Here is a 12,162-nt window from a genome sequence, read left to right as displayed (position 1 = left end):
TTCTCGTCTAAGCATGAGAAAGCAGTTGAGCTAAGAATAACTGCACCCTTTCTCTCTTCTAACTCAGTTTAAGAAGAAAGAAAACAGTAAAATGTAAACTGCCCTTCCCTCTGACTCCTTATCAGGCTTGGAGGAAATAGACCAATCAAGAGTCGCCTTCCTTCTATTGCACAGGAGCTAGTGTATAACCATATAATCAAATAATCCAAGCTGACTGAGGTGTTGGGCTACAATACTGACCTTTCTTATTCAGATATTTTAAACCTAATTTAACCTAATGACTTTCCCCACAACAACAAACCAGTTAGCTTATAACTGACCACCATAACTCAGCCAAGAGGGATCATTCTCACCATACCAAATCACCAATTATATCCATCCTTAGGAAAAATATGAGATATCTTGAAAATACCCTGCCCTTGAGCAGGGTTGGGAGAATTAGGGAATTAACTATTTATGCAAATTCTTTCCTTACATTGATCCTATCCTCAACACTAAAAGAATTACCTTAAAAACAAATAATGTTTAATTTCATCAAAACATGAAGCAAGTTATCTACACAATAAATGTTAATCTAAATGCCTTCTGCAGTCCACTAGTAACACTTCAGTAAGGTGCATGATGAATGTATATGACAAAAATTCCCACATATCCCACAAAGAAAGATTTCAGTCATGAGGAACAATAAAAATTAAGTGTCTAGGAATAAGTTTCTTTTCCTTAAAACAATGGAGCTTTATTGAAAAACACATAGATAAACAGGTAAATACTATATTCTTCAATAACCAAAGACTTTTTGGAGTTTATTCTTCACAAGTTATAAATTTAATGTAATCACAAAGCTTAAATAAAAATTCTAAATAAATAGCAGAATTCACCTTTTCCTTCTTTCATTAATAAACATCTACTGATGATCAACTATGTAAAACAGTTTGTGCTATATAAAAATGATTAAAGGATACAACTTTCCCTTCTAAATTATTTGAGTATAGATATAAACACATACTAACAAAATTTTGAAGAGTCTAATTCTCCACTCAAATTCTTCACTAAAACACTTCTGCTTTTAATTTCCCTCAAACACACATGAAATACATACCATCACTGGGCTCTCAAGAAAATCCCAAGACACATTATCTCAACAAGAAAATAATCAGAACACACAGAAAGGACTGTCAAATATGCCAGAAGGAGAGAAGAGTAAGGAAGTTAAAATTATAACTGTGACCCTTGAAAATCTCTCATGGAGCTATTAAAACTCAGGTGTTAGAGGAGAATGCTCAATTCAGGATATAACATTGAGTGGAAAAAATCAGAATCCAAATTGCATTAGGATTTAAGAAGAGAGTAAATGAAACATTGATAATAAATTAGCTGGGTACACAATTATCAATTTCACACTTTGCTTTTTACATATTTTCTATATTTAGCACACAATGTTTTATAACAGAACAAAAGCAACATCTGCAGTACTGGAAAGATAAGGGTTGAAAGCTAATGCACGACAGGAATGTGACAATTTACCAAGAAGTTGTTTGTATGACAGGAGTCTGAACAGCAAATGTAAATCAGCTTTAAACCTGAATTGCAAAATAAAACCTTACTAACTCCCTTCAAAAATCCAATAAGCAGCAATGATTCAACGAAATGTTCTAACCCTGTCTGGGTCATCTCGATCCCAGTTGTCTTCAGTTATGCTTTAATGTCTAACACATTAGCTTCCACCTGCAGGCAAACAATAGCACAAACGATCTACTTGAAGTTCTGTGTCAAAGGACAGGGGCTGCCCAGTCACAGGTTTGGGTGCAGGCAGCAGGTGTCTGGGACGCAATGTGCACTTGCTGCACAGAAGTAGACAGCTGAGTCTGCAGGCTGGGCGGCTGCGATGTGCAGGGACAGATGCTTGGCCGTCTTATTCAGTAAAACAGTGAGTCTTTGGTCTTCTTTTTTGGCCACACTTGAACGAATGTCTATAATGAGCTGGGGACCTTTTCCAAGTTCTTGCTTATACCAAGGGAAGTAGTATGAGGCACTGTCTGAGTAACTACAGGTGATAACAGAGCTGTTTCCCTCCTGGACACTCAGGGTGGAAGGACTCTGCTCCACATTCTCTCCTCGGCTGAGCCCTGTGCAGAAAGAAAAGGTCAGAGAAAGGAGAGCAGTTCCCGCGTTATTATGCTTCAGAATTCCCCTTTTCTCCACTACCTGGAGGAAACCTGAGGAAAGCCAGTCTTGACTTCTCAAGACTATCCACTCATTACTCTGTTTCTCATAAACACTCAACTCACAGTGCAGTGGCAGCCACAAGAGCATGATGAAAGCCCCCTCGGATGTCCTCATGGTTCCTCCCAATTACAATTACGATCACTTTCAGAATTGCCACCTCCAGCCAGCACAGCTACTTCTAGTACCGGCCTGCCCTTCTTTCCTGCATTAGTCAGAGTGGTTTCCCACGTGTCCACCAGCCAATAAGGAGACGACTGTGCTTCTGCCAGACCTACTCATGCAGATGCTCTACCATGGACCCTCCGCCTGGTCTGCGGCAGCTCAGGTGCACCCTCCTGTGGTCACGTCTGTACTGAACTCACTGGGGAAAACCTTCCCCTACCCCGAGCCTCTGAGGGACTCAGACGCATAATGGCAGCAATACGTCAAACAAATTACATCCTAGACCAGAGACTAGATGCACAGGAAGAATGTAAACATTAAGATTTATACCTCTGCACACTACTGAGTCACTGTTAAGTTCAAAAGAGTAGATCCTGTTGCCGTTTATTCAATGATGGGCCTCGTGTACATGTTTGAAACGAGGAAGGAATCATGATTCACTGTCTTAAACAAAGAACATAGAAAACCTTCCCTTTCTGCCAAATCTACCAGCCTCATTTGTCTGTTATGGAGAAAAAGTTTCCTAAAAGGAACATGTAAGCCAAAGAATAAATATTTCAAATGCCTCTTATCTCAGACTCTGCTGCTCTGAGCTGGTCTTGCTTGTGACCTGGCAATCTCCAGAGAAGTGACATTACCAGCAGTCAAAATGCGGAATCTTCATCAGTTAATATGACTGTCATAAAAATGTCAATGATAAAAGAGCAGGGGGACAAGTCCATGAGTTAGGAAGGAATTTGACCCATAGACTTGGTTGATTTGTCATGGGAAATCTGACATGCCATAAGAAATCTACTCCTATTGCTACGTGGATTATATACTGCAAAGTATTGGGGGAAAGAATAGAAATTCTCACAATACATGGGGCTTCAGTTTCAAAACATGTAGCTATATGTAAATTTATTCTATAGATGTTTTTATTTTCTGATATCAAAAGGGTTTCCAGGTCCTAAATGCAGTAAGTGACTCAAATCCTTAGTGGAGTTTCCTCTAAAGTGTAAGCCAACTCTGCTGGCATAGATTTCTGCTGCCTTGGCCAAGCTGAACCACTGCTGGTTCAGATTCCATACTCTGTCATTTTTCTCTCAAACTCCACTGCCATGGAGAATTTCCCCCAAGATATTGGTAGGTTTTTAGTCCTGTAGATTTTCTGTAAGAAAGACAATCTACAGAAGCCTAAATATTGTCATGGCTGCCCAGAGGCAGAGTACAATTAGCCTACTGATCCTGAGAACTGATCCCTGAGAAATCAAGACTGCCTCACCTACATTAAGTGGAAGCCCTTTTCCTGAAATTGTACTCACTAGTCCTCTGGAGTTTTTCAGGATAAATATAATCCTCATCCACATTTGACACCCTTAAAACTTTAGGGACAACTCCCATGAAGAATCAAAATCAACATGTTAGTTTCTTTGTAAATATATTTGTGTGTGTTTTCATAGTAAATTTTCTCTATTTTCAGAATCCTCCTCTATTTACTCATCCATCCTCCATAGAAAGAATTCCCAAATCCTTCTTTGGGTGAATTTCTCTCTTCTTGGAGACATATACTTTAAGTCAATATTTTCCCTTTTGAGTTATGTTATCCAGAACTGAACGTTATAGTATGAGTATGCTCTATTTAGCACAATGTCCTATATATGAGCTGTAGCACACGTATAATCATCCCCTGGGCAAAATCCATAGCCCCATGATTATTTCATTGAATATTGCCTGACTCATCATCAAAAAGTGTTGACCTGGAAAGGCTTTTTCTAATACCTTCATGGATGGCCAGCTGCATGAGGACAATGTTCCCCCGTAGTCTCCCGATAGCAGTGATTACATTTCATAACAACGTATTAATAATGCTCTATATTCACATCTTGCCTTCAAGAGATGTCCACCTGGGATATACATATATCTGCTATTTTTAGGAAAGTCCTTAGAATTACATGTAGATGTTAGCATGACACCAACACCTTTGGCTTCCTCTTCCGGAAACCAGTGAGTGGGAGATGAGTTTGCTGGTAGAATAACAGTGGTTCAGCCTGAGTCCTCTTTCCTGCCCAAGGTGTCAGACATTTATACAAATTGCAACGCTCCATTCAGGCGATTAAACTGATTGGCTCTCCCAGACCCAAACTGCAGAGATCTAAGTGGCTGGGCTTGCATTAGACACAATCTCTTTACCCAGCAGGATGGCCCTGCAGCAAGGAGGCAGGGGCGAGAATGCCAAAGAGGAAGTGAGGAAACCCAGTTTCTTTCCCAGCTCATTGACCACCTAATTGTTCCATAGTGTCATCTTGGATACAGCCTCTGTTTTATAAAATGAAGTGGACTAAAGCCTTTCTAAGGACTCTGCCAGCTCTAAATTTCTTTTATACTATGTAACAAAGCAAATATTTTGAGGACTGGCTGTGAGCCATGTGGACTGGTGTGAGAATGGGGAGAAATGGCCTACGTTTTGGAACCCCAAGCCCATTTCCACAACCACATGTGATCTTGTGGGTCTGAGGTTGCTCCTAACCAATCCTAGGGCCTCATTGGAAACAGAGACAGAGTCTTCAGGATAAGATCCTCTCTGGGTTTTCTTTTCTTCTGGGAGACCAAAGACAGTTCAGGGAGGATCTCAATCTGTAGGAAAAAATGGAATAAAATGGAACTTTACTCACTCTGTATAAAATTTACCACAGGCAGGGGCGCCTGGGTGGATCAGTCGGTTGGGCGGCCGACTACAGCTCAGGTCATGATCTCGCAGTCTGTGAGTTTGAGCCCCACATCAGGCTCTGTGCTGACAGCTCAGAGCTTGGAGCCTGCTTCCGATTCTGTGTCTTCCTCTCTCTCTGCCCCTTCCCTGCTTGCTCTCTGCCTCTCTCTCTCTCTCTAAAAAATAATAAACATTAAAAAAATATATTTTTTTAATTTACCACAGGCAGTGAGATGGGGTTGGCTCCATAGTGGATGAGCTTATTCACACGTATGTAAAGCAACAAATACTTTCTCATACAGCCTGATTGCTTTCTGGCTTCTAGTTCCCTTATTCCAGTTTAACTTGGGTGTTCAAACTTCCCAGGCAGAGCTGGCTATGTAATTGGTGGCACACAATGAAACAGAAAATTTGTGGCCCCATGTTTCAAAAACAGGAAAAAGTATTACATTATGTAATAAAATATAAAGAAAGCTCTCTTTAAAAAAATCTTCTTACTTATCAGGATGCCTTGGTGGCTCAAGGGTGCCTGGGTAGCTGAGTCAGTTAAGCATCTTGATTTGGGCTCAGGTCATGACCTCACGGTTGAAGGATGCAGCCCCAAATTGCACCCTGATTGGGCTCCGTGCTGGTCATGGAGCCTGTTTGGGATTCTCTCCTTCTCTCTCTCTCTCCCTCTCCCTCTGCTCCTCCCCCCACTTATGCTCTCTCTTTCACTCTCTTCCAAAATAAGTAAATATTTTTAAAAATCTTTCTACTTATAAAACACAATAGAACTTATAATAATACATAAACAAAAACATAAATTTACAATATGCAAAAACATTGTTAGAAAATTTGCTAAATAAAAAAAGTTTCCAGGGGCGCCTGGGTGGCTCAGTGGGTTAAGTGTCTGACTTCAGCTCAGGTCACGATCTCGCGGTCCATGAGTTCGAGCCCTGAGTCGGGCTCTGGGCTGATGGCTCAGAGCCTGGAGCCTGTTTCGGATTCTGTGTCTCCCTCTCTCTCTACCCCTCCCCTGTTCATGCTCTGTCTCTCTCTGTCTCAAAAATAAATAAACGTTAAAAAAAAATTAAAAACAAAAAAAGAAAAAAAAAGTTTCCATAATACAAATACAATATACAATAATATTGTTGTAGTATATTTTTTTAATTTAAATAATATCAATCACATTTGTCACAAGATTAATATTTTCAGTTATATAAAGTAAATTGCAGCATTATCTTCACATCTTGGAAGTGGATCTGTGTAGTGGGATGGTATCCCAATACTTTGTCTTCCCCAATGAAACTACTCTTAATTGATATTTAAAAACACAGTAAATGGTAGCTACGTATTGCTATAAAGTTATTTTGTCTCTTATAATATAAAATTTATGAAAGTGTATTGTAAGATACCCAAAAAACCAAAAATATTTCTATTTCTTAAGACTCCAATGCATGGGGAGCCTGGGTGGCTCAGTTGGTTAAGCCTCTGTCTCTTGATTTTGGCTCAAGTCATGATCTCACAGTGGTGAGATTGAGCCCCAAGTTAGGCTCAAAATTGAGCGTGGAGCCTGCCTGGGATTCTCTCTCATTCTTTCTCTCTCTCTCTCTATCCTTTTATCCATCTCCCATTCACTCTCTCTCTCTCAATATAAACATTAAAAAAAGAATCCAATGTATATTAATCTATTAAAATAGGTTAATATAATAAATATATCAAAACTATTAAATATATCAAACACTAAAAATAGAATAATACTTTGGTAGTGTAATATCTTGACAATAATAATATTTTTCTGCCTTGCTTTACTCCAAATTAATTTACTAGGTTCTCAAAATTTATACTCTTAGTAACTTCACTTTAATCAATATAATTGAAAGCAGTATCATTGTTGGTAACTATAATGCTACAGACAGAATTTCTGATAATTTTTAATTTTGAGAAGAATATTTCTGTCGTTGCAACTGATATTACAGACCTTAAAAAGTATTTTACATGCTATGACAAAAAAGCATAGATATATGATAAATTAGTTGAAATATAAATAACATAAATCTAGAGCTGATGCTTCTAGGGGAACAATTTCTCTATATATGATTTAACTCTGAATACCATTCAGTTTCATGTAAATCTGAATTTAATTTTAAATGTAAATTTACACAGCAGCATTTTATTGTTTTCTCTAACGTTTTCTGTAACTTTTGAAAGGTGTGTATGAAACTAAAAAGTGACTTCATGATTTGTATATAATTCAGAATGCTGGTCTATGCATCTTACTACATCTTAAGTTACAAGAAAATTAATTTCAAATTATCTTCTGTGTTAATAATGGGTTCATTGGATAAGTTCAAACTTCATATGAAAATGTTATTCTTCTCCATTGAAGCTCTTATCTTTATCTTAAATTTCTATTTCAAAGCCTACGGATCTTTGCTTTCCCATGTGGCAGCAAGTTCCAAAACCAGAGATTCTAAACATTTTAAGAACTAACGTCCCTCCGATATGCTTTATGCAATGTGCACATACACACTTTCATTTTGAAACAATTTATTGGCAAGGTTTACCTCCACCAGCTTTGAGCCTGCAAAGCCCCAGATGGTCCCAAGCACGCTGTGCAAATGCAGCTGCACCAGGAAGACTTCCTGGTGGAGGAGCCTGGGCTGGGAGCCCAGCTGCAGTTTGGGGACAGGCTGCAGAGCAGCAGGGAGCACTATGCCTCCACAGCACACAGATAGGTGGCTGAGTCTTCCTGCTGGGAGGCCCTGATGTGCAGGCTGCTGTGCCGGTCCTTAGTGTTCACCGTGCAGTTCAACCTCCCATCCTGCTTCATCCCTGAAGCAATGTAAAAAAGCCGGGTGAGGCCGCCGCCCCCGGGGTTCTGTCGGAACCACTGCGCATTGGTCACCGAGCTGGAAAAATTGCACCTCAGGGTAGAGCTGGCTCCCTCCTGGAGGCTCAGGGCTGCAGGTGTCTGCTCCACGTCCATCCCTCTCACCCCTGCTTGGAAAGACAAAACCAAACACAAAAGAAGTCACTGCAGAGCCACTGAGGCAGTTTTCAAACCCACAGAGTATTCCCGGGAACACCCGCTGAGGGTGAGATCCTGCAGGAGCTCTGTGCAGCTCCCCCTCCACTGCGGGCTGTGAACCTCCCCAGCCCCCGTCTGGGACGCCCCCACTCACAGCAAACCTGCACCCACAGAAGCCCCAGCAGGGCTCCCCGCTGTCTCTTCACGACTCCTTGTCTGGTCGCTGATGTGCCTTCACCCCTACTCTGAAGAGTGTAGAGTCTTGGGTCCAGAGAAGTTGTGTTGTCAACAGTCACCACGTCCCTCCAGAATCACTGAGCACCAATCCCACCTGAACCCTGTCGGTCCCGGGACTGAGACTCCACCCACAGCGGCCCAGGGAGACTGCAGAGTAATCTGTCCAAAACTGTGCTTGCCAACGGTGCAGGGAGGTAGGGACGGTATTTCTAATATATGCACTCATAAGGGCTTTTTTTTTCTTAAAACATGTTATGTGAGAAATTTGTAGATTAGTGACTGAGGAAAGGTGAATGATATTTCTAGAAGAGTCAGTGTCTCAGTGAGTTACACAGAACCTTGGAAATCATAGAGAAGAGTGACCCCATTTCCCAAATTGCATAGTTGGACAATGTGAGAATTCAGTTATAAGAAAAATCTGACAAAGGAAAACTAGCTGATAGCATGCATTTTGTATTGCAGAAGCAAATAACAATTTCTTGAAATCGGAGAGATCTAGAATCCAAGACATATAGTCACCACCTCCACGGAAAATGATTCCAAGGGGCACTGGGTGGCTCAGTCGGTTAAGCATCTGACTCTTGATTTTGAGTCAGGTCATGATCTCATGATTTGTGAGTTCAAGACCAGTGTGGGGCTTCTCACTGAGCGTGGAGCCTGCTTGGTTGGGATTCTTTCTCTCCCTCTTCCTCTGCCCCTGTCCTGTTCTCTCTCTCTCTCTCTCTCAAAATAAGTAAATAACCTTTTTTAAAAAAAGACAATGATTCCAACCAGAATTTGGTTGGTAAAAAATAGGATGTCTGCATAATGTCTACCCTGATTTAATTTCCACCTCTCTACCTCTCCTGTGCAACTCATGGGCACCTTGCTCACCCACAAAGCTGATTCTGGGCAGGCCAAACAGTACTGGTCAGAGTAAATTCTGTCATCTCCCTTTCCTTTGATTTTTCTCCTTATTTTTATTCTGTTTTCTTCTCTCCATTCTTCTTCCTTCCATTCCCAGCCAAGATATATGAAAAGGTATAATACTGAAATAATTTCTAAGTCAGTGGTTTGGGAGGATTTTACTCATAACAATTTGAAAATTGTAAACACATCATGGGACATTTTCTGTTGAGCTACCTCATGCGTGCCCAGAAATATTATTTCCATACTGTGCTCAGAGAATCACCCCCACAGTGGTGTATAGAGATATAGCCTACAACCTCTTGAAGTTTATATGGAATAGCAGAACTGAACACCTGAGGTCAACTTTACACAAGCACGTTTGCGCCTTCCCCCTCCCCACCTTTGCTATCTATAATTTGATTGACTTACATGTTTTCTGTTCTTGTCTCTTCTACCATCAGAAAAAAAAAAAAAAAAATCTTGGTTTTTTTTTTTTGTAAAGCCTAGAGTGCCCCCTAGTGGCCCAACACAGTCCACAAAGACCACTTCAGACCACACAATTCAGCAGGCACCCACCTCCAGCCCCATTCATTCTATGCTTCCTGATGAAGCAGATGATCAGAAAACAAAGTAACTGCTTAGACTGACTGGCTATTAAAAGTGAACCAAATCCTACTTTTAAAATGGAATTTAAAGGAGGTCAGTGTCATAAAATAATTTGGCAATTCTCATCTTCTGTTATTTGATTTGTTTTACATGGCTCAAAAGACTTGCATAAACGTTTGCTGAAGTTTTACCATAAATGAGGGAATTCACCAGGTGTTAAGAATATGTAAAAGGGATGAGACAGTAGATTCCAATCTACTGGGGAAGACAAAATACACATAACTAGAGTAGAGTCAAAGAATAGGACCCTAAGAGGAGTATGAACTAAAAAGAAATACTTACGTGTGGGGTGGTTGGACAAAGTTTATGAAGAAGGAGATTATTCTCTATTTTCCTCCTTTTTGATGAGAGGAACGGAGGAAAATATAAACCTTTATAGGTTATTAGTTGTTACCTTATTGTTATTAATATTAAGAACAAGAATTCATGGGCACCTGGGTGGCTCAGTCATTAAGCATCTGACTCTGGCTCAGGTCATGATCTCACAGTTTCTGAGTTCCAGCCCCGCATCAGGTAGCATTTGCCCCACTTTGAGCAGGCTCTGCTTCTCTCTCCCTGTCTCCCTCCTCTCTCTCTCCTTCTGTCTCTGTCTCTGTCTCTCTCTCTCTCTCTTTCTGCCCCCAGCTCACTTGCACCCTCTCCCTCTCTCAAAAAAGAGATTTCATGAATATGTGAATTACTACAGGAATGCAACATTACATAAGGACTAAAATCCCCTTTGACTACAACTCTCAATTCTTACCTTTTTATTATTCACCAATTTGACTTGATGCTTCCAGGTGTTTTACTGTAGATTTACACACATGTACCAATACATGAATCCACAGAAACTATAAGTGTAGTTTTATTTACAGGCTTTTAATACAAAATGACATATATTGTGCATGTCTTTCTGTAACTTTATAACCTCAATAATAGGGGTGTCTGGATGGCTCAGTCGATTGAGCGTCCAACTCTTTATTTCAGCTCAGGTCATGATCTTAGGACACATCCCCATTTCAAGCTCCATGCTGAGCATGGAGTCTGCCTAAGGCTTTCTCTCTCACACACACACTCTGCCCTTCTCCCCCACTTTCTTGCTCTCTCTTAAAAACAGAAAGAACCGGGGCGCCTGGGTGGCTCAGTCTGTTAAGCATCCAACTTCGGCTCAGGTCAGGATCTCGCAGTCTGTGAGTTCCAGTCCCGCGTCAGGCTCTGTGCTGACAGCTTGGAGCCTGGAGCCTGCTTCGGATTCTGTGTCTCCCTCTCTCTCTGCCCCTCCCCTGTTCATGCTCTGTCTCTCTCTGTCTCAAAAATACATAAAACATTTAAAAAATTTTTTAAAAAGTAAAAAATAAATAAAAAATAAACAGAAAGAACCTTGGGTACCTGGGTGTCTCAGTTGGTAGAGCATCCAGCTTCGGCTCAAGTCACGATCTTCAATTCATGAGTTCAAGCCCCACCTTGAGCTCACTGCTGTCAGTGCAGAGCCCACTTCAGATCCTCTGCCCTTCTCCCACTTGCACTCTCTCAAAAATAAACATTTTTTTCAAAAAGAAAGAAGGAAACTAAACTCAATAATAAATCTTGGATGTCTTATTATGTTAACACACATACATCCTTCTGTCGCGTTGTTTTCCATGTTATGAATATACCACCATTTATACATCCCTTCTTCTATTGATGAAGTGTTAAGATGTTGACTTTTTTATTATGAAATATAATACAACAATAAGCCCTTCTGAGCATTCTTCTTTATTCACATGTTTCTCAAGGTGCTGAAACTAGGAAAAGTGAAGGAATAAGCCATGAGGCTAGTAAATGAAAATGACTCCAGGCAGAGGGAAGGGCAGGGATGCTGTGCACGGGGATGGCGGCCACACACTCCCTTCTTCCCCATGTTGCTTAAGGGTCAAATGTATATCAAAGTGTTAGGAGGTACCATTTACCTTAAAACTTTTTCAACGCAGACAATAAGCTATCATATATGTGTGCCACTTAAATTAAGCTTCAACTCTACGGAGAGGCAATGGCCCTCATCAAGAAAACAATTTGCAGAGGGGGTATCAGCTTGCATTGTGATAGAAAGCCATGGCACAGGAAACTACGATTCAGCTATCCACATCTTGAGCAATACCTGAAACATTGCTAAATAACAGAGCATGATGAATATTGGGTTTTTATTGGCAAAAGTAGTGGCATATTAAATACCAAAATGAATGTTAGACATGGGTCTTTTTTTTTAAGTAATCTGTACACCTAACACAGGCCTTGAACTTACAGCCCCACGATCAAGAGTTGC

At 40.6% G+C, this 12,162-nt stretch overlaps 1 gene segment (V, D, J or C); it reads right to left on the bottom strand.

Annotated features, from left to right (window-relative positions):
- Nucleotides 1-714: 714 nt before the first annotated feature.
- Nucleotides 715-2,490, bottom strand: LOC106971390 (T cell receptor alpha variable 13-1-like). The segment is given in 2 exon segments: nt 715-2,126; nt 2,289-2,490. Coding segments are annotated over 2 exon segments (387 nt in total).
- Between the last annotated feature and the right edge of the window lie 9,672 nt (nt 2,491-12,162).

Source organism: Acinonyx jubatus, chromosome B3 (genome assembly GCF_027475565.1).
Source record: "Acinonyx jubatus isolate Ajub_Pintada_27869175 chromosome B3, VMU_Ajub_asm_v1.0, whole genome shotgun sequence".
In the NCBI taxonomy this organism is placed as follows: domain Eukaryota; kingdom Metazoa; phylum Chordata; class Mammalia; order Carnivora; family Felidae; genus Acinonyx; species Acinonyx jubatus.
The sequence above is the reverse complement of the archived record's forward strand: the minus strand, read 5'-3'. Positions and strand labels throughout refer to the sequence as shown.